Here is an 18,900-nt window from a genome sequence, read left to right on the forward strand (position 1 = left end):
AAAAACACGGGGTGGTAACACCATAGTTGTCACGGCAGTTAGGTGACCCAAGGCATTGGAGAGGGTAAAAATTCATGGCGAAACCAAGTAGGTAACCAAGGCGTCCAAGGCGCCCAAGTCGCTAAGACGCCTAGGCGTCGCCTAAGCAGTGCCTAGCATAGTTATCAATGCGTCGCTAAGGCATCGCCATGGTGTCTAGGCTCCTTGGTCGCCTTGGATGGCATGGCGGGCGCCTTGCCGCCATGGCGGTGTCGCCTTGATTTTTTACCCTCTAAAACGCCATAATCGCCTTCCCGCCTTGATAATTATGGTGCCTAGGCGACGCCTTGACAACTATGGGTAACACGAATAATGGTGCAGAAGGGAACAATAAAGAGTGTGGAATGCCACCACCCAAAACTAAAGAAGGCATGCGGTTAATGAGATAGCATGCAATCAAAACAGCATCAGCCCAAAAAGTATTGCCACTTTCATCTCAAACAGAAGAAATCGAGTGACCTCCATTAAATGTCTATTTTTCCTCTCTGCCACACCATTTTGTTGAGGTGTGTCAGCACAAGAGGACTGATGAATAATCCCATGCTGCATTATAAAATTACTAAAAGAAGCTGAAAAATATTCTTTAGCATTATCACTACGAAGGATTTTCAAAGAAGTACTAAATTGATTCTAAATTTCAAGAACCAAGGCACAAAAGATTGAGAACAACTCAGAACGACTTTTCATTAAATTAATTCAAGTAAGTCTGGAGTAATCATCTACGAAAGTGACAAATAACAAAAACCCAACGCAGACATGACCGGACAAGGACCCCACACATCAGAATGAACTAAAGAAAAGAGTTGGTCAGACCAATTATTGACTCTAGGGGGACAACTTACACGGTGAAGTTTCCCAAATTGACAAGACTCACACTGTAAATTGGATAATGACCGAAAACGACTATCTAAAATTTTTAAACTCTCCAAGGATGACCCAAATGACAATGAATTTGGTGAGGAAGTGTCACACTCGAACACGCCACAACCGATGTGTCTTCAAGTAGATACAACCCCCCAAATTTACGACCTCTACCAATCATCTTCTTCGACGTAAGATCCTGAAAGACACAATAGCCAAGAAAAAAGGTAACAGAACAATTATAAGTTTTGGTGAACTTCTAAACAGATAATAAATTGAAAGGAAATTTAGGCAAATAAGAAACAAAAGATAATGGCAAAGAAGGGGTAACATGCATGGTGCCTGTACCCCGGACTTTTGCTAAAGACCCATCAGCTAACACAACATTTGAAGAGGAATCACGAAATGAAGAAAAAATACCTGAAACCCCAATCATATGATCCGAAGCACCTGAATCAATGATCCAGGGACGATAAGTGGACGAAAGACATGCAATAGCATTACCTGTCTGAATAAGTGTAGCAGTGGAGAACTGAGATGACTGGGAATTCTGAAATTCGGTAAAGCGCTCATACTCTTCATCAGACATCTTTAGTGTCTTCCCCTCGGATTGTTGAGATGAAGCAACGACGGAATCACTCCTAGCTGAATTGGCAAACTGAGCTGGTTTACATTTTAGTTTCCAAAAAAACGTTGGATGTGACCAGGCTTGCCGCAATGATGGCAAGTTCTCACAACCCTTGAAGCCTCTAAAGTAGTCTGAGCACCAGACACTGGGTCCGTACCAGCCCCACGACCACGACCAACACCACCACTCCCAACACTGTCCCCACGGTTAGGGGTGAAAGATGCCAATGCAGAAGTTTCCACAGGTGTGGTATCATGTGTATTCTCACGTGAGACATGTAGAACACGAGAAAAAGTCTCTGAAAGAGTGGCCACTTTATCGCCACCAAGAACCTGAGAGCGGACAACATCAAACTCTCTACCCAAGCCACCCAAAAATCCCATGACTGCAAGTTGTTCACGCTGATTTTGCATCTGTTGCACATCAGAAGTAATAGGAAGTAAGGAATTCAGTTCCTCATACATCCTCTTGAAGTCTCCAAAATACTGAGTCAAAGAACGACCCTTACGGTCAACTCGATAGAAGTCCTGAGAAAGCTCATAAATCCGAGAAAGATTGTTCTGTCCAGAATACAGAACATTCAGATAATCCCACAGTTCCTTTACCGTATCGATATGGGTCACCAGATCAACAATATGGTGATCCATGCAATTTAACATCTGTCCTAAAATTCGGGCATCCACCATTGTCCATGAAGCATCAGTATCATCCTTAGTCTGTGTCAAGTGCTTCTCATGTCCACAACCAGTCAAAACCAGCCCAACAATTTTCTTCCATTGTTGAAAATTGTTAGCACCTTCCAACTTCTTTTCCACTAACTTGTTGGAAGAGATTTAAGTAACACCGGATTTATTATCACCCATTGATCCAAACAAACAGTCCAAATACGATGCAGAAAGTATCCAGAAAATTGATCAAAAATTGATATAGAATCTGTCCAGAAAAATTCCCAGAAAATAGATCCAGAAAACTGTCCAGAAATTTGACGCAGAATCTGCCCAGAAAATTAAACCAGAAAGCTGTCCCAAAAACAATGCAGGCTTGTTCCAGAAAAACCGATGCAGAATCTGCCCAGAAAATCGATCCAGAAACTGATCGATATCACTATCTCAAACACTCAACAACACATACCTGAATTGAGATAGAAGCCGCAACCTTCTACCCCATAAATCGATCACCAAAAAAGGAGAGACCTAGTTCTCAATTTCGAAGCATGAACTAGGCTCTAAAAATCTCCAAAATACAGCATAGGGTGCTGCACCCCTTTAAACAAAGAACGAAAGAAGTCTCAAATCACCAACCAGCAATGAACCAATCAATATTGGTTGAAACCGTGAGAAAGAGGAGAACAAGATACAAGGGAATATGTAGCAGCCCTCAGGATCTTGCTCTGATACCCATGTAAATCTATAAAAGAAGGAAAAGGAGAAGGAATAGAAGGAGGAAGAAGAAGGTGTGCTGCAACCCTTGGGAGTCACAACCGTGAGCTTGGGACTCCCCATCGATTCCAATAAGTAATAGGGAAAACCCCAAAAACAACAAAAGACAAAAATACCCCCATAGAAGAGAAATCGTGATTAGTAATAGCGCTAATCACGATTTTCCTTCCCTCTTAACACATCGATATATATATATATCAGAAAACATAAGCAAGATCAACAAAAAAAGAATCAAGTACAAGTACAATCGCATGGAAGTTCAGCCATCAACCCACAAAATGCTAGAAGCTAAGAGTATCCAAACCCTCAAAATAATGCATAGGTAGAGAACGCCCGTGATACAAAGTATCCCAGTGAATAACTGATGCAGATCAAGATAAGAACCAACCAAGGCCGAACAAAGCCATGCAGTTCCTTAAAGAAACAGTTTTCTGGTTCAAACCTGGTTCAACTGACTGGGTTATTTCTAATGTTCAGATTCAACAAATCTGTCCAGAATAGATTCAATCTTCTAATTTTATCAGGAAACTCTATCAGTCTATCATGGGGCCCATTTGGATTCTTCTACACAGCAACGATTATGAAAACTCCAGATTTACTGGTCATTCCAGGAATCTTATCTCCAGCAAGATGTGGGGCCCAGATTAGAAGATTTAAATGGCTCACGGTTCCTAATTTTCAGGGTTCCTGAAAATCAGGAATCTTATTACCAAGTTCCTGTCATGGGGGTTCTTATTTGGATTGTTATTATTTGTTTATTTAACGTTTTAGTTTTTCACACAGGCTAGAACACGTCCAGTCATGGTCAAAGACTGTTTCATTTATTTTATTAAGTTTTCTAGTCAGCAGACTCAGCACATGACTCTCTATTGTATCCTACGATTGGGAGGTTTAGATAGACTTTATTTCTGTTTTTAGTTGAGTTTGTTTAGGACTCTTTTTAAGCTGGTCGACTGGAGTAGTGTTTCGAGTTTCAACAGTGTTTCCCAGTCATATTTTGTTTCTGTTTTGGGTTTTTATTAAATATATGTAAAAGGCATAGCCTACTCCACGATTTGATGATGAATAAAGTTGGCTCTTCTGCCCAGAATTCTGTGGTGATTCAGGATCTTCTATTGTGGTGACTCAACAGATTTCTGCTGTGGTTATTCAGTGGATGTGATTGTTGGTGATTCCAAGTCCTTTACCAAGGTTGGAAACTTCGTTTCATTTTCGTGTTTCGGTCAGGTCGAAATGACCGAAATACCAAAATTTTTGCCGAGATATCGCCGAAACAGTGTAAATTTTGCCAACTTGTTTTGATTGGTTGTTTCGGTGGGCAAATGACCATAGTAGGCTCCGATACTTCAGGGAAACCTTGTTTTAGGCTAAATAAACATATGAAAACCTTCAAATTGCAAACAACAAAAAGTCACACAGTGGTTTTTGGATTTGCACTCTTGTTTGGCAGTAAACGTCCAACACTGTTGTATACCTTATGTGATATTGCCTATTCTACATATTGTTTTAGTACTATAAGACATAATAGCAAGTAAATTATGCAACCATGGATGAAGGAACATAATATTGATTAATTATTTAAGAAAACAGTTAAAGTAGAAACTAGAAACTACAAAGTACAGTGAAAAATGCATCCAAGTCCCAAATCCTTCATGTCCCAACAATACAAAATATTGTGACTAACTAATGATATGAACAATGACGTGTGTTGGATCAAGTCCACTCATGGTCCAGTGGAGCCGGTGTGCATTGTCCTCTGACTGCATGACAAATGCATGCCATGTCATAGTGTGCGAAAAGAAACGAGAGTAGTCCTTCACAACTGCCCTGTAACAACCACTTAGTCACTGACTCCCCAACCATCCCCCTCCTCACAACCCCTTTCAGTTTATGCTGCTTGTTGCCCTTTTTCCTATAGATGCCTGGATGCTACCCTAGTACAAGGTCCCGTTGTGGTGGGACCACTGGAGGAGGTGAAGCTGCCCTAGTACTCTGTATTATCCTAAAGGGCAATACAGGCTGCCTAGACGGATCAGCTCCTCCACTACCACTATCACCTGCTCTAGACAGACCAGCTCAGCTCCTCCCCTAGAGTCTTTGTGTCTACCCTGCTCCTCATGAAAGGTGGCTCTAGTCCTCACCTATGCCAGCCGAAAATCTCTAGCCTCTACCTCTGTCTGCACATCATCAGGCACATACACAGAATCATCACTGTCATCATCACTATCATCATCCCCCTGTACTGAGCGGGTAGCATGAACTGCCTTCTCCTTTTCTGCCTCCTATTCCCTCCCCTTATGTGCTCATCTATGGACCTAGCAATCTCCACAAGCACCATGGGGCATGTAGCCACATCTGTGAGATTCCCAGACAAATGTTATTTAGTCTTGTGGCCCCACCTCCCATAATTCTCTCGTGACAATGGTTACACTCTGTTTTTCTTTTGTCACCATCAATCAGAGTGTCATGCAGGCATGCACTCTTCCCTGTCACCTCCCTCGCCACCTACCCTGCCTCTTCCCCTATAGCCTCCCACGTCACCTTCTCTGTCAGCCATTATCCCACTTCCTTACTGTTGCATAAAGAAAAGAAGCCACTATTAACTGAGAAACATCAAACGGAGACCACTGAAACAACTATGTAGGCACTTATTATTTTCCCCAAACCCTTATGTTTTTCACAATTAAAAATACTTTTCAAAATTTTCTTTCAATAAAATATTGGCCTAATACAAGAAAACCAAATATGGTACAACATAATAAGTCTCATATGTGCTTCAAAACACGTTGAAATCAGCAACATAATTTCCCTTTATTTTTCAAACCAAAACAGAATATGTTTCCTTATTTTTTTCTTTTTTTTTTTAAATTAAAATAATTATTTACCGGAAGAAAATAATTTCCGACGCTGTGAATCCGTAGATCGTTCAACAGTGATTAACATATATATAATTGAGCCCCATCTAATTTATATTAACCCTAATTTTTTTTTCACATTTTTGTTGAAGGAAAATCATTTTTTAAATTATATAAACAGAAAAAAAAAAATCAACACTGTGAGGTCGTAGATCGGCCTCCGGTGTCAGACATATAAAAAATCCTCACAAAGCAACACGTATTTATCATATTTTTTTCAAAAAATAAATTTTGGGAAAAAGTTGTTTACCTAAATCTGTTGAATGTGACCAAATCTTCCCTAGTAAGCGTAACTGATCTCTTTGGAGTGATGTGGCAACCCCCAGCAGTGTATTCCAGTAGTTTGAGGCGGTGATGTGGAAAAAATCCAAGGAAAATCAGTGTTTTCTCCTTCTCCAGGTCGAAACAGACGAAACCTACGAGTTTTGGTCGAAATTTTGATCAGAACTCGCAAAATGGTGCTTTTATAAGGGGTCCAATGTGTTAGTTCACCAAAACGGTACAAACAGTACCGAAATTTCGACAAATTGTCAAAATTTCGGTCGAAACAGTGTCTATTTTATGTTTCGCCTCCTATTTCATTTGCTCTCTTCGAAATCCTTGAAATTTCTGAGACATCGCCAGAATTTCAGCAAGATTTTGAACATTGTCCTTCACATCTCTCCATCTTCTTCTATTTCTTTCAGCATTCAAGTAAGTACTCCATTGTTTTTTGCTATTCCATATCTTATCCAATGATTTTAATAACAGTGTTTCTTGGAGAAAGCCTATGACAGAGTCCCTAGAGATTTAATCCGGCATGTTCTAGAGAAGAGAGGGGTGTCAAGTAAGTATATAGAGGTAATTAAAGATATGTATGATGGTGTGGTGACTAGTGTGAGATCTGTGGGAGGCCAGGGCAAGGAATTCCCAATTACGGTTGGGTTACATCAAGGATCAGCCCTAAACCCTTATTTGTTTGCGCTTATCACGGATGAATTAACCAAGAACATCCAAGACAAGGTACTGTGGTGTATGCTCTTCGCCGATGATATTGTTTTGGTGGATGAGACAAAAGCAGGGATTAACGCTAAGTTAGAGATGTGGAAATCGACCTTGGAAACAAGAGGCTTGAAGATTAGTATATAAAAGACGGAGTATATGAGGTATAACTTCAGTCATCCCATGATGGATGATGACATGGTCAAAATTGAGGAGAGAGAGGTACCACCAAGTGATTATTTCAGATATCTGGGGTCTATCATACACAAAGAAGGTGACATAGATGATGATGTTTCACAAAGAATTAAAGTGGGATGGATGAAGTGGAGAGGTGCGACCAAAGTACTGTGTGACCGACACATTCCTTTAAAGCTTCAAGAAAAGTTCTACAAGACTGTTGTCCGACCTGCTATGATGTATAGGGCGGAATGTTGGGCAGTTAAGAAGTGCCCTATTGCAAAGCTATGTGTTGTAGAGATGAGAATGTTAAGATGGATGTGCGGCAAAACTAGGAAGGATAAAGTGAGGAACAAATGTATTAGAGTTGATGTGGGAATTGCCCCGATCAGCGACAAGCTCCGAGAATGTCGTTTGAGGTGGTTTGGCCATGTGCAAAGGAGGCCTAGGGACGCCCCAGTAAGGAGGAGTGATCTGATGTCAATTGAAGGAGCTAAAAGAGCCAGGGGCAGGCCTAAAATGACCAAAGGTGAGGTTGTGAAGAATGACATGCATAGTTTGGATCTTGTGCCAAGTATGACCTCAGATAGAGCCTATTGGAGGGCAAGGATCCACGTTATCGACACCATGTAACTGAGATTTTCCTGATTTCCTGGGCTATCCTCTTTCCTCTTACTTTCATTTTTCATTTTCCATCATGCACTTTTCTTATCCCTTTTTATTTCTGTGTGTGTGTGTGTGTGAAAGGATCCGTCCGTGTAGCCGACCCCATTTAGTTGGGATAAGGCTGAGTTGTTGTTGTGTCTTGGAGTTAATTTGATTCTGCTACAATCTGATTCTTGTTGCTAATATCTGATTGCCATTCCTATCCACATTCATTACTCCATTAAAATTCTGCATACCAGAGATTGAAACTTTTTATTTTCAGACTTGGTTTGAGGTGTTTTAAGTGAACATGGAATCTGTCCGGTCTCAACATCCAACCGATGGATTAACCGGAGTTAGACTATGTTATCCTCCCCTGTTGGTTCTACCTATGACCTGGATTTAATCTATCTCAGATTCACAGATATTCTCGAATCTGAAATATCAGATTCTGTTAAGACTTGAGGTATTTCAATCTGATGGGACTCTTCTAGAACCATCAATCCACCCATCTGATTCTGTTCCAATTTTGCAGAGCTCTTACTCTGATTAACAGCAACCCTGGACCTTGTTATTACTTGCATCTGAATTACTGATGTATTGATATTTAATTTCCTATGATCTCTGGTATATTTCTTTGGTCTGCGATTCTGGCCTGTTGTTGGTCTTCTGAAACCTGGTGTTAGGTGGATATAAACCCCATCAATAACACTTTGCTGAAGTGTCTTGAAAATCAACACATTTCATAGAATGAGGTGTTCAACCACAAAGCCATAGAGATAAGACCATCTGATGGAAAATTGAGATGTTCAACCACAGCCATACATAAGCATATCTAATGGATAATTACTACACAAACAACATCAAAACAATACCAAGTACCAGCATCCCAAAAACATTAAAGCAAAGGGATCACCCTGATACAAGCACTAATGGAGAACCAAGGGTCCCCAAACAATGATCCATCAATGTCTCCAGGGCTCATCATTTTGGATATTTGGTAGAGTTCATTAATTGAGACCCCACTTCCTGGATCTGTATATTGCTCATTCTTTTTGAGTTTTAATGAATTTAGCTTCCGATTGCAGCAAGCAGTTGGGGGGGGGGGGGGGGAGTAGAATAACAAAACCATCCCATACAACATTCAAGAAATAGGTATTAATTCTAAGAATGACAATGAATTGACATTCAATGAGAGAAAATGGCAGTGATTTCACTTACGCAGAGTAAAGCTTTCGAAGAAAAAGGTAACTTCGCTCCCCAAAGTTCTTTTTTTCATCACTATAAAAAGATAAATAATCAGTAAGAATTGGACTAAAACAAGACAAGAACCAGAGAAACTTAATCTCAGTAACTCGGTAACTCCCAAGATATAGAAAATATTGGCAGTGTTAAGAAACAATTAATACATAACCATTTTAGATTCACTCATAATGAACTAGAATTTTGCTAATGAAGACGAGATTAGGATATGAACTCATGAAATTGATAGAAAACTTAATTGCTAAAAATGAAAATGGAAGGCAAATGCGCACTCATAATACAATTCAAGATTAAAAAGAGGGGGGGGGGAAGAGTTATGTCCAGGAGCGTGGCCCCTGCCCCGGCGCGGGGGCCAATGGGAGCCCGCAAGAAAGCATCAACAGGGGTGAGATTTCTGCCTTCCATGGGGGCGGGGCGGTCATTTCGCGCCATCATGTGTCTGGGACAGGAACTACACTCCCGGACAAAGTCCTTTTTCCTTAAAAAAAACTACAGATGGAACCAATTCAACGTATCCAATTTGACATTTTGATTCAGTTGAACAATATAGGACCAGAGTGGTTGGATTCATCAACACAGCAGCTAACCAAATCAAGAGGTCCTGTTAGACATAAACCGGCAAGTTTTTAGACATTGTTATTAAGAAGCATCCCTACGTCATACAAGGATTGAAATTCTGGTTCTTAAGGCCATTTCATCCCCTATACCAAAACTGAAATGTTTTGCTGAAATGGGGGCAACATTTGATCCATTTCACCGAAATTTACAGAAATGGCCATTTCGAGACCTAAACAATTTTTCGCTGAAACATCAGCGAGTGCCTATTTAAGCATGATTAGATTGGAAAGAAGAAACACCTAAAGTGGTAGTTTGGCCTCAGACCCTATGCTTCTGCCGTATAGCGTAGCCTGCTGTATCATGTCCCTTATATAACTTATTCTACACATAATTTAGGCCTAGAACACACAACTTCAACCCAATTATTGAAGTGAATGCTCCACGATCAACCACCAAGCCTAGATTCAGCAGCAAATCAAAGGATCTCGTCAAAAAAAAAAAAAAAAAAAAAAAATAGGGCTTTCCAAGCAATTATAGAGCTTTAAGTTGAAACATGGCGAAAGAGTCGAAATTTCAATGAAATATCTGAAAAGTACAAATAAGCGGATTGGAGGACTGATCGGATCAGCTTCAATCTCGCCGCGTAGGAAAGGAGCTTGCCCTTCCAAATTTGGAGCCCCTTACGGATGAGATCAAGCATGGGGGTGCAACGGTGAGCAGACAGCCTAGCTGGGATCAAAGGAAGGCCCAAATACTTGACTGGAAGACTGCCAAGAGAAAAACCTGTCAACTGGAGGAGAAAAGCCTTCTCAGAGTCAGAGACCCCAGCAACGAAGAGGTGGGATTGAAGGATGTTGATCCGAAGGCCTGACAGCCCCTCAAACTGTAGCAAGTAAGACATGATGGTCTCAATGGAACTTGAATCGGCCTTAGAAAAAATCATAAGGTCATTGGCAAAAAGCAAGGTGGGTGAGGCTAAGGGACTTGCATTTGGGAATGGGGGAGATGAGGTGGACATCCGTGTTGGATTGGATACTTCGGGAAAGAACCTCAAAGGGCAAAGGAGAAGAGGAAGGGGGATAGAGGACAACCTAGCGAATAACGACAAAGGAGGAGAACCCAGCTGGGATTCCATTGACAAGGACAGAAAAGGAAGGGGAGGAGATACAAGAGAGCATCCAGTGGATGAAAACTAAAGGGAAGGACGTCGAGAGCAAAACCTTGGAAATGAAATCCTAACAAAGAGAGTCGAAGGCTTTGTTAATGTCTATTTTCATGAGGGCTGCTGGAAAATGGGAATTTCAATCGAAACCTCAAACAATTTCATTGCAAAGGAGAATATGTCAAAGATGCTCCTTCCAGAAATGAAGGCAGACTAGTTGGGGCTGACAAGGAGTCAATGACCAGCTGAATCCTGTTAGACAGAATTTTAGCAATGAATTTGCACAAGAGATTACAAAGGGAAATGGACCTGAAATTAGTCATGAGGGAAGCTCCTTCTTTTTGGGGGATGAAGCAAAGGAAGGAATAGTTAATCTCTTTGATCTGGCTGGGGTTAGAGAAAAAACTTTTGAGGGCAGTGATGAGATCAACCTTAATGATGTCCCAACACGAGGAAAAGAAACCCATGTTGAAGCCATTGGGACTAGGAGCTTTGTTAGCTTTGTGGGAAAGGACAGCCGCAAGGATCTTATCGAAGAGGATAGCTTTCCAGGAACAATTAGATGGCGGACGATGAATTTGTTAAGAAGACCCCCAGGGAAAGGGGGGAGGGTGGAAGATCCCAGTGAAGAAGGAAACAGCCTCGGACTTAATAGCATCGACACTGTGGAGGGGGGTACCATTATTGGCAATAAGCAGGCAGATGGAGTTGGCATTTGAGAGAGCTTTCAAAGACCTGTGGAAGTAAGCCGAGTTGGAGTCTCCAAGATCAAGTCATTTGATTATGGACTTTTGCCTGAGAACAAAAACGGGATTTTTGGCGGTGGGTGAAATTTTCAACTTTCTAATGCTGCGGTTTTTCTCAAATCTAAAAATTACGTAAATCTTAATATGGTAAAACATTGTTAAAAACCAAAAGTGCGGTAAAATATTCATGAGTTTTGATATCTAAAAAATTATTTTCATTCAGAGCAATTTTGACAGCATTCGCACACAACACATAAGGTTTAACCGAAACATAACTCCTTCAATATAAATCATATTTTAGCAATCTTGGATTTGTTGGAAAGCTGGTTTTGTACTCTACCTAATACAAAAAGCTTCATGTAAAAATAAAAGCATTTGATCAGTCAAACTTCTTAGAGAACAAGAACATTTCTCTAAATCAAAAGCAGATTAATTCTTTATAAATAAGACCATATTTTCTAACAATAGTATAAACAAAATGTGAGACTAGGTATACCAAAACAATGACCAATTCCAAGAACAGTATAAACCAAATGTATGTTTTGATTTTTGATTGGTTCAAACTTCCAATAGCTTGCTTCTTCAATTCTGTTGTCTTATAGTTCTATGTTTATTTTTTATGACTTGATGTGGCTTAATATTGATTTTTTATGACTTGATGTAACTTAAGGTTGATTTTTCAACTGTCTCCCAACTCAAGCCTTCCTCATTCGCCGACACATTTAGGTCTCCCCCCGCTGCTGCCTTTACTAGAATGGCCAAGAAGACACAGATCACTTGTTTTTCTCTTGCCCTTTCACCTCTTGCATTTGGAAAAGAGTCCTGCGCTCTTGCTGGCCTGGTAGAAGAAGTCCCCACCCCCTTCATCGAGAATAGGTTTGGATAGACATGACATTTGGAAGGATTCGATTTGTGATTCAGTTGGCAAGCTTGTCTTTTGTGCCGCCATCTCCCACATTTGGATGGAACGCAACCTTAGAAGATGGACTTCTAACTCTCGCTCTCTAGACAAGATTTGGAATGCCATCTCCTTTGATGTTTCCTCCAAAATTGGCTCGCTTCCTCTCGCGGTTGTCAAGGATACCCCAAGGAACAGGCTCATTGTTGTATCCTGGGGTCTTCCTCTCTCTATTTTGCAGCCTAGTTAGCTCTAGGCTCTCTTGTCTCTGGTTTGTTTGCCCTCGGGCCTGTATAGTCCTCTTTCTTTCTTCATAACATAATTTTTATTCATCCAAAAAAAAAAAAGGTTTAATGTTGATTTTGATGACTTTATGTAATTTAATGTTGAGTTTTGATGATATAGAGTATAAATTGTAGCATATACTAAATAATGTTAGAAAAGAGGGGAAATAAAAAATAACACTTGGGCGCTTTGGTCGCCTAAGCACTTGGGCACCCCTCCACCACCTTAGGTCGCCTTGCCGCCTTGACAACTATGCTCAGCAAGGGAGGAGCAGTGGGTGTTGGACTGAAGCCAAGATTGGATGGAGGTCAATTTTCCCGACAGATGAGCTCAGTTGAGATTATTTAACCCTGGTCACCGGTGGGCGGTGGTATTCGCGAAGTTCTTGGCCATCCTCGACCAACGGGCCATCTACTCCATCAATTGAGACAGCGTATAGATCCCGTCCTTAGGCGCATGTAGATTCCCTGCTTAAAATATAATATTAAATAGTTCAAGGCTGGTAGTTAGGAGCGTGTCCAATATTCCCCTGCAGACCGTGGTCTATTTTTAGAGCCTTCGACGTTGGCCACAATGGTAATTGGGGTGTGAAGAACCTAACGCTCTCAGAGAGAAGTTTAGTACAACGAAGGTCAGCTCAGTGGAAACTGGGAAGTCGAAGACCGAATCTCAGGAACCCCTCTATGGTTCTCTACTTTACACACAACATTAGTAATTTGTCTGCTCTCTATTGCTCTCCACCCATCCCATCAACATAAGCAAGGCTGCACATCGGGGGTGGGGGGGGTTGCAGAGAAGGGGATGGGCAAGCAGAGAGTGGGGTGTGGGTGGTGGTTGGCAAAGGAGGTGGAGCAATGGAGCAGAGGTGTGGGGGAAACGGCTGCAGGAGGAATGCATTGTCGTGGGGGGGGTCAGTGGCTCCCAGCAAAGGGGGCGGGGCTCTATGTTTCACAGCTTGTCCTCTAGTCAAAATGAGAAGGAGAGAGAGATGAGAGTTTTTGTGTATTGAATTAAATTTATAATTTTGCCCATGCTTTAAGCACGCATTCATTTACAGTTTAGTATGAAATAGGTTGAAATCAACTTGAATAGAAATCTTGAAATAGCTCCCCAAATATTTCAAGATTTCTATTCAAGTTGATTTCAATTTCTCTGAAATTGGTGCAAAAATCATACCAAACAGCCTGAGAAAATGAAATAGCTCCTAGAAATTGAAATTGAAATCCAACCAAAAAGAGGCTAAAGCTGTGAGTGGATTTGGTTGAGTAGGGTGTTTTCAAGAAATACAATCTGTGATACCGCCAGCAAGCTTGTGTTCGGGGCTTTTATTTCGTACATTTGGATGGAGCGGAATCTTAGAAGATGGACCTCCAAGTCTCGCTCTTTGGATATGATTTGGAAAGCCATCTTTTTTTAATGTTAGCTCTAGACTGCACATGCTTCCCCATATTCCTCTTGTTGATTCCCCAAGGAACAGCCATATTGTTGTTTCCTGGGGCCTCGATGTTTCTATTCTTCGCTCTGTCGGCCCGGCTTCCTAGGGCTCGATTCTTCTAAAGCTCCCCCCTCCCTCCCTTTTCCTTTCTTTTTCCCTCTTCCCCTCCTTGGGGCTTTGGTAATGAAATTTTTATCCACCCCCCCCCAAAAAAAGAGGCTAAAGCCTCAGCAATGAGACCAGTGTCTATGAAAAGCACCTACCGCTATGCTCATCAACACTATTACTACCCAAATGACCAATTTAGGCATTCATCAAAATATAACTTGGCACCAATCTTTATTAGGGTAAATTACACATCACCCCCTGGTTTTCAAACGAAACTCAGATCACCCCCTGGTTTTTGAAAAAACTTAAATTATCCCCTCTACAGTAACGGTGTTAGTCTGCTGTTAGCTATTGGTGTGAAAGGACTATTTTACCCTTGGACTAAAACATTAGAATTAAATTTACAATACTACCCTTCCTTCATCTTCAACCTAAAATACCCCACCCCTTTCCTACAACTCCGCTGGTAGCATTGCCACGGTGAAGGAAGGTAAAGACCTGAGGTGGCTGGAGGAGAAAAGCTGAGACTGGCGGCAGAGGCTGGATAGAGTATTCTGAAAGGCGCGATTCACATCGAGCACGCTTCAACAGGGCTCTGGGGATATACTAAAAGCCAAGGCGAGCTCCATAGGGATCAGAGACTGAGATAAGGGTGTGAGATCGTCTGCCCTGGGCAGTCCAGCCTCCCATTCCTGGACCTGGTCTTCGTCATCTCCGCCGCCAAGGCCTCCTTCGTAGTAGTTCATCTGCGATTCTTCCCCCATACTCTTGTGGCCGTCCTTTCTCAATTTTCAGTTTTAATAATAGTTAAAAGTAGCAGAACAAGAAAACCATCTCAACTTTTATGAGTTAGGGATCAACTCAAACTTCGAGTTCGACCATCGACGGGAATTAGGGTTTCAGCAACCAGGGATTTAAAATTGCAAAACCTTATCACCAACATATTGAAGACCTGAATACAGAGACAGAAAGAGATGGATATTATTAGGTATTCCGATCAGGTATGTCGGAGATCAAAACAACAGAATTACTCTGAGGAGGAGAGAAAGAATGAGGAAGGATGCAAAAAAAAGAAAAGATGAAACGGAGAAATCTGTTTCTTTTCTCAGTAGCAGAAATCGAAGAATTTGATTCTTTCCTTTTTGTTTCCGGGTTTTCTTTTTTGGGTTTGGGTTTGTAGATTTTTGTTTGTTTGTTCATGGCGAAAACTGGAGTTGAGGCGGATCCAGAAGTAGCGGCGAAGGCGTTTTCTTTTGATCCTCCGTTTCTTTTGTTCTCGATTTCTTTTTGTTTCTCCTGAAATCTCTCTCTCTCTTCTCTAAGAATGATCCTCTCTCTGATTTTTCTCACTCTCTCCCTGATTTTTCTCTTCTGAAATCCCTCCCCCAAAATCTCTCTTTCTGTTTGGGGTTCTCGGTTAGTGGAAGCGAACTTTCAGAAACTCTTCGACATGTACTGTTCCGATTGCAAGAAAAACACAGAGGTGGTGTTCGACCACTCTGCCGGCAACTCTCTCTAGCCCTAAATCGAATTCGAGTTCATCTTTTCAAAATTTGTGATTATTAATCTGGAAAGTAAATGAATTTTAATCTGGAAAGTAAATGAATTTTTGTAAATGAATTAAGACAAACTAACCGATAGAAGGGACTGGTTTAGAGAGAAGGTGATCTTCTGCTTGAGATTGAGTTGCGGGTGTGAGGAAGAGGATGAATTTGGGGTGTTTAGTCACAAGGGTAAAATCGTAAATCAACACTGGTCAAGGGTAGTTTAGGGATTTAAATTTACTTAGCTGGCTGACATCATCACTTAGCAGCATAAAATTAATGGTAAGGACTAATTTGTCATATTGGGGTCTAAACTAGGGGGTGATTTGAGTTTTTTCAAAAACCAGGGGGTGATGTGTAATTTACCCTTTTTATCAATAAGTAAAAAATTATATATCGGTTGCTACAACTTGTTAAAAATATATGATCATTGATGCAAGAAGAACAAAGGAAACTAGACAGATAATCCAACAAATAGTTGCTACGTATGTATTTGAAGAGCCTGAAACTAAGTTTCCAGTGTCAAGAGTTAGGGTTCCAAGGAATAACAACTAAATTTTGGCGAGGAAATGCCTGCAGAGGGGATTCTACTTTCCTACCAGAAAAGGGTAGAACTTCCCCCCCTACAGACCAGTCCAAAGGAACCTCCTTTACTACAGATAAGCAGTGTTCACTACTATTTCACCTAAAAAAACGCGTACTGTTAGGGAAGGGAAGCGTAAATGTATACATCAACACTCCCCCTCACGTGCAGGCCAAGATCACATGGTCCTTGCACACGGCCAAGATCACATGGCACCTAGGGAGAAGAAATGTCAGGAAAAAACCGTCCGATGCACTTCTCAGGGGTCGAACACATGACCTCCCTACTCTGATACCATGTTCGCTACCATTTCACCTAGAAGCTCAAACTATTAGGGAAGGGCAGCGTAAATGTATACATCAACAAGCAGAAAATGTGATCTTCAACCTGATATAGCTACACATTTAGATAACTTACCCGAGCGCAACATTCCAAATATCCCTGTATCTTGCATGCAATGATGTGATCATTTCCTGTTTCTCAGACCACTGAGGGTCAGAGACCCCAAAAATCAATTCCATAACACCTGGATGAAGTTTATACATAAAATTAATATTTGAGCTCTAGTAACTGAAAAGGTAATATTTTGCATAAGAACATAAATGTTAAGTTGTACAAGGCTCAATTTCATTTTGAAGCATTCACCAGTTAAGTTTTTGACTTTCAGATAAGTATGGATTGTTTTGACTCTTATAGAGAGAAAGAAAATAGGGGCCACCATCAAGATGATGAGAAGAGACAAAGAACTTTATTCAAATGTGTTATAGCTTCTGAAATTAAGTGCTGCACTATCATAAAGTGACTTACTCAATGTGTTCACAAACAAGTTCCACATTTAGGCTTTAGGAGAAAAGAACTACAAGTTTCCAACCACACTTCTGTTTGAAGAAGCAGAAGACATTGAAGGTAGACTTATTAGCTTATTCTGAGGTTAAACTTCAAAATAAGCCGGTGGTAAAAGTGCTATATTTGAGGTTAAAGGAGTTGCAATTGGGTCTTCAATTGGCCTTCATATAGGGGTGTTTAGCCTCGAATTACATGTTCCCCAAGGGGTGCTGATAGTTGTAAGGAGTACAGAAAGGTAGATTATGGTTTGCTCTACCATAGTAATGCATTTAAGTGATCTATTCAGAGATATCCGAGTTGGAAACAATGATCCGGAAGTGTCTTTGATAGTTTTTTTCTTTTTTCTTTTAATAAGTGTCTTCGATACAGTTTGCTGATAATTTAACCCCCTTTGGTGGTTCTTCTCATGAGCAACTCATTTTTTTTATCTACTGAGATGTTATCCTGCTGTTTCCACATAGAGGTAATTTGGGGAAGAGTGAGGTTTCAGCTTTGATCTTTCCATCAGCTTTGTAGAGCAATAGATGTATATTGTTTCAGCTTTGAACTTGTCCATCAGCTTTGGAGAGGAATGGATGTATATTTGATGAAAAAGTTCAAATTGACCACAGGTGATTACCAATTTGGAGAATAAATTGGAAGATGGGTGTTGCGAAGTAAGTATTTCATCATATCTGTGGCCTCCCCATTGTTTCCAAATGGGTTAATAATATCCAAAAATAATTGCAGATATGTTTATTTTTGCTCTTTTTTTTTCTTTTTTTTTTATTTATCCTGAACTTTACCTGGGACCTGGGCCAGCCCCTAGAATATTATTGATAACCAAAAATAATAAAGAATACAAGGGGGGGACATCCCACCTTACCCAACCCAAAGAGCAAGCACACTCACAAAACCTCACTGCACCTCCTTGCCCCTACTAGGGGAAGCCTCACGGGTGCTATTTTCTTAGAATCGGCAGCCCAGCCTTGTCCTCATGAAGGATACCCTGAAGTGTCCTGGAAGGGATAGGGCCCTGGTGGAAGATGTCCGACAATCCAGCTTCGCACGCACGGTTAGCCAAACAATCACCTGCCCTGTTGCTTTCACGAAACACAAAGGTCACGAGAGCCCGTGTAGAAAGAACCAAATTCAGCACCTCCCGGAACCAGTACCAGCCCTTCCACAAAGCACACCTCTGTTGGTTAACCATTCTGATCGTGGACTCGGAGTCCGAGTTAACCAACACGTCAAAAAGACTCAAGTCCTGGCAAAGCGCCAACCCATCCCTCAATGCTCTTAGTTCAGCTATTGAATTAGTGCAGGCGCCATAAAAGTTGGAAAAGGCAGCCAAGACCACACCATTCGAGTTCCTAATGACCCCTCCACCCCCTCCAAGGCCCGGATTTCCCCGACGAGCACCATCCACATTTAGGTTAACCGAGCCGAAGGGAGGACACCGATAGACTGGTAAGGGCCATGTCAGCTTGGGTGTTGGGGCCAAGAGCCCAAAGCACTGAAGAATCAAGGTGTCCCTAACCGACCCCAATCGACCAAACTTGGAGGGTAGCTGAACCTCCTTCACCCAGGCTTTTACACACTCAATTATTGAACCAGCAATGCAGCACCTTTCCCCGTGCCTTCTAGAGTTTTTCTCCTTCCAGAGCTCCCAAACAATCAACGAAGGCAAGATTCCTGTGATATAAGCACTAAGGCATTTGCCACTCACTGACCCCTGCCAAAGGGCCATCCTGCCTCTAACATCCTGAGAGGGAACGGTAGCGATGTCAAAAACACGAGAGAAGTAG

At 41.3% G+C, this 18,900-nt stretch overlaps 1 protein-coding gene across 1 annotated transcript in view; it reads right to left on the reverse strand.

The window, feature by feature from the left end:
- Positions 1-18,900, reverse strand: part of LOC122660185 (probable ubiquitin-like-specific protease 2B) — an 88,034-nt gene that overhangs the window by 47,306 nt on the left and 21,828 nt on the right. The window contains exons 8-9 of the mRNA XM_043855385.1: positions 16,685-16,793; positions 8,907-8,966 (exon numbers count right to left, since the gene is read on the reverse strand). Of these exons, the coding sequence (XP_043711320.1) occupies positions 8,907-8,966; positions 16,685-16,793 (169 nt within the window). The remainder of the gene's footprint in view (positions 1-8,906; positions 8,967-16,684; positions 16,794-18,900) is intronic.

This window comes from Telopea speciosissima, chromosome 4 (assembly GCF_018873765.1).
Source record: "Telopea speciosissima isolate NSW1024214 ecotype Mountain lineage chromosome 4, Tspe_v1, whole genome shotgun sequence".
In the NCBI taxonomy this organism is placed as follows: domain Eukaryota; kingdom Viridiplantae; phylum Streptophyta; class Magnoliopsida; order Proteales; family Proteaceae; genus Telopea; species Telopea speciosissima.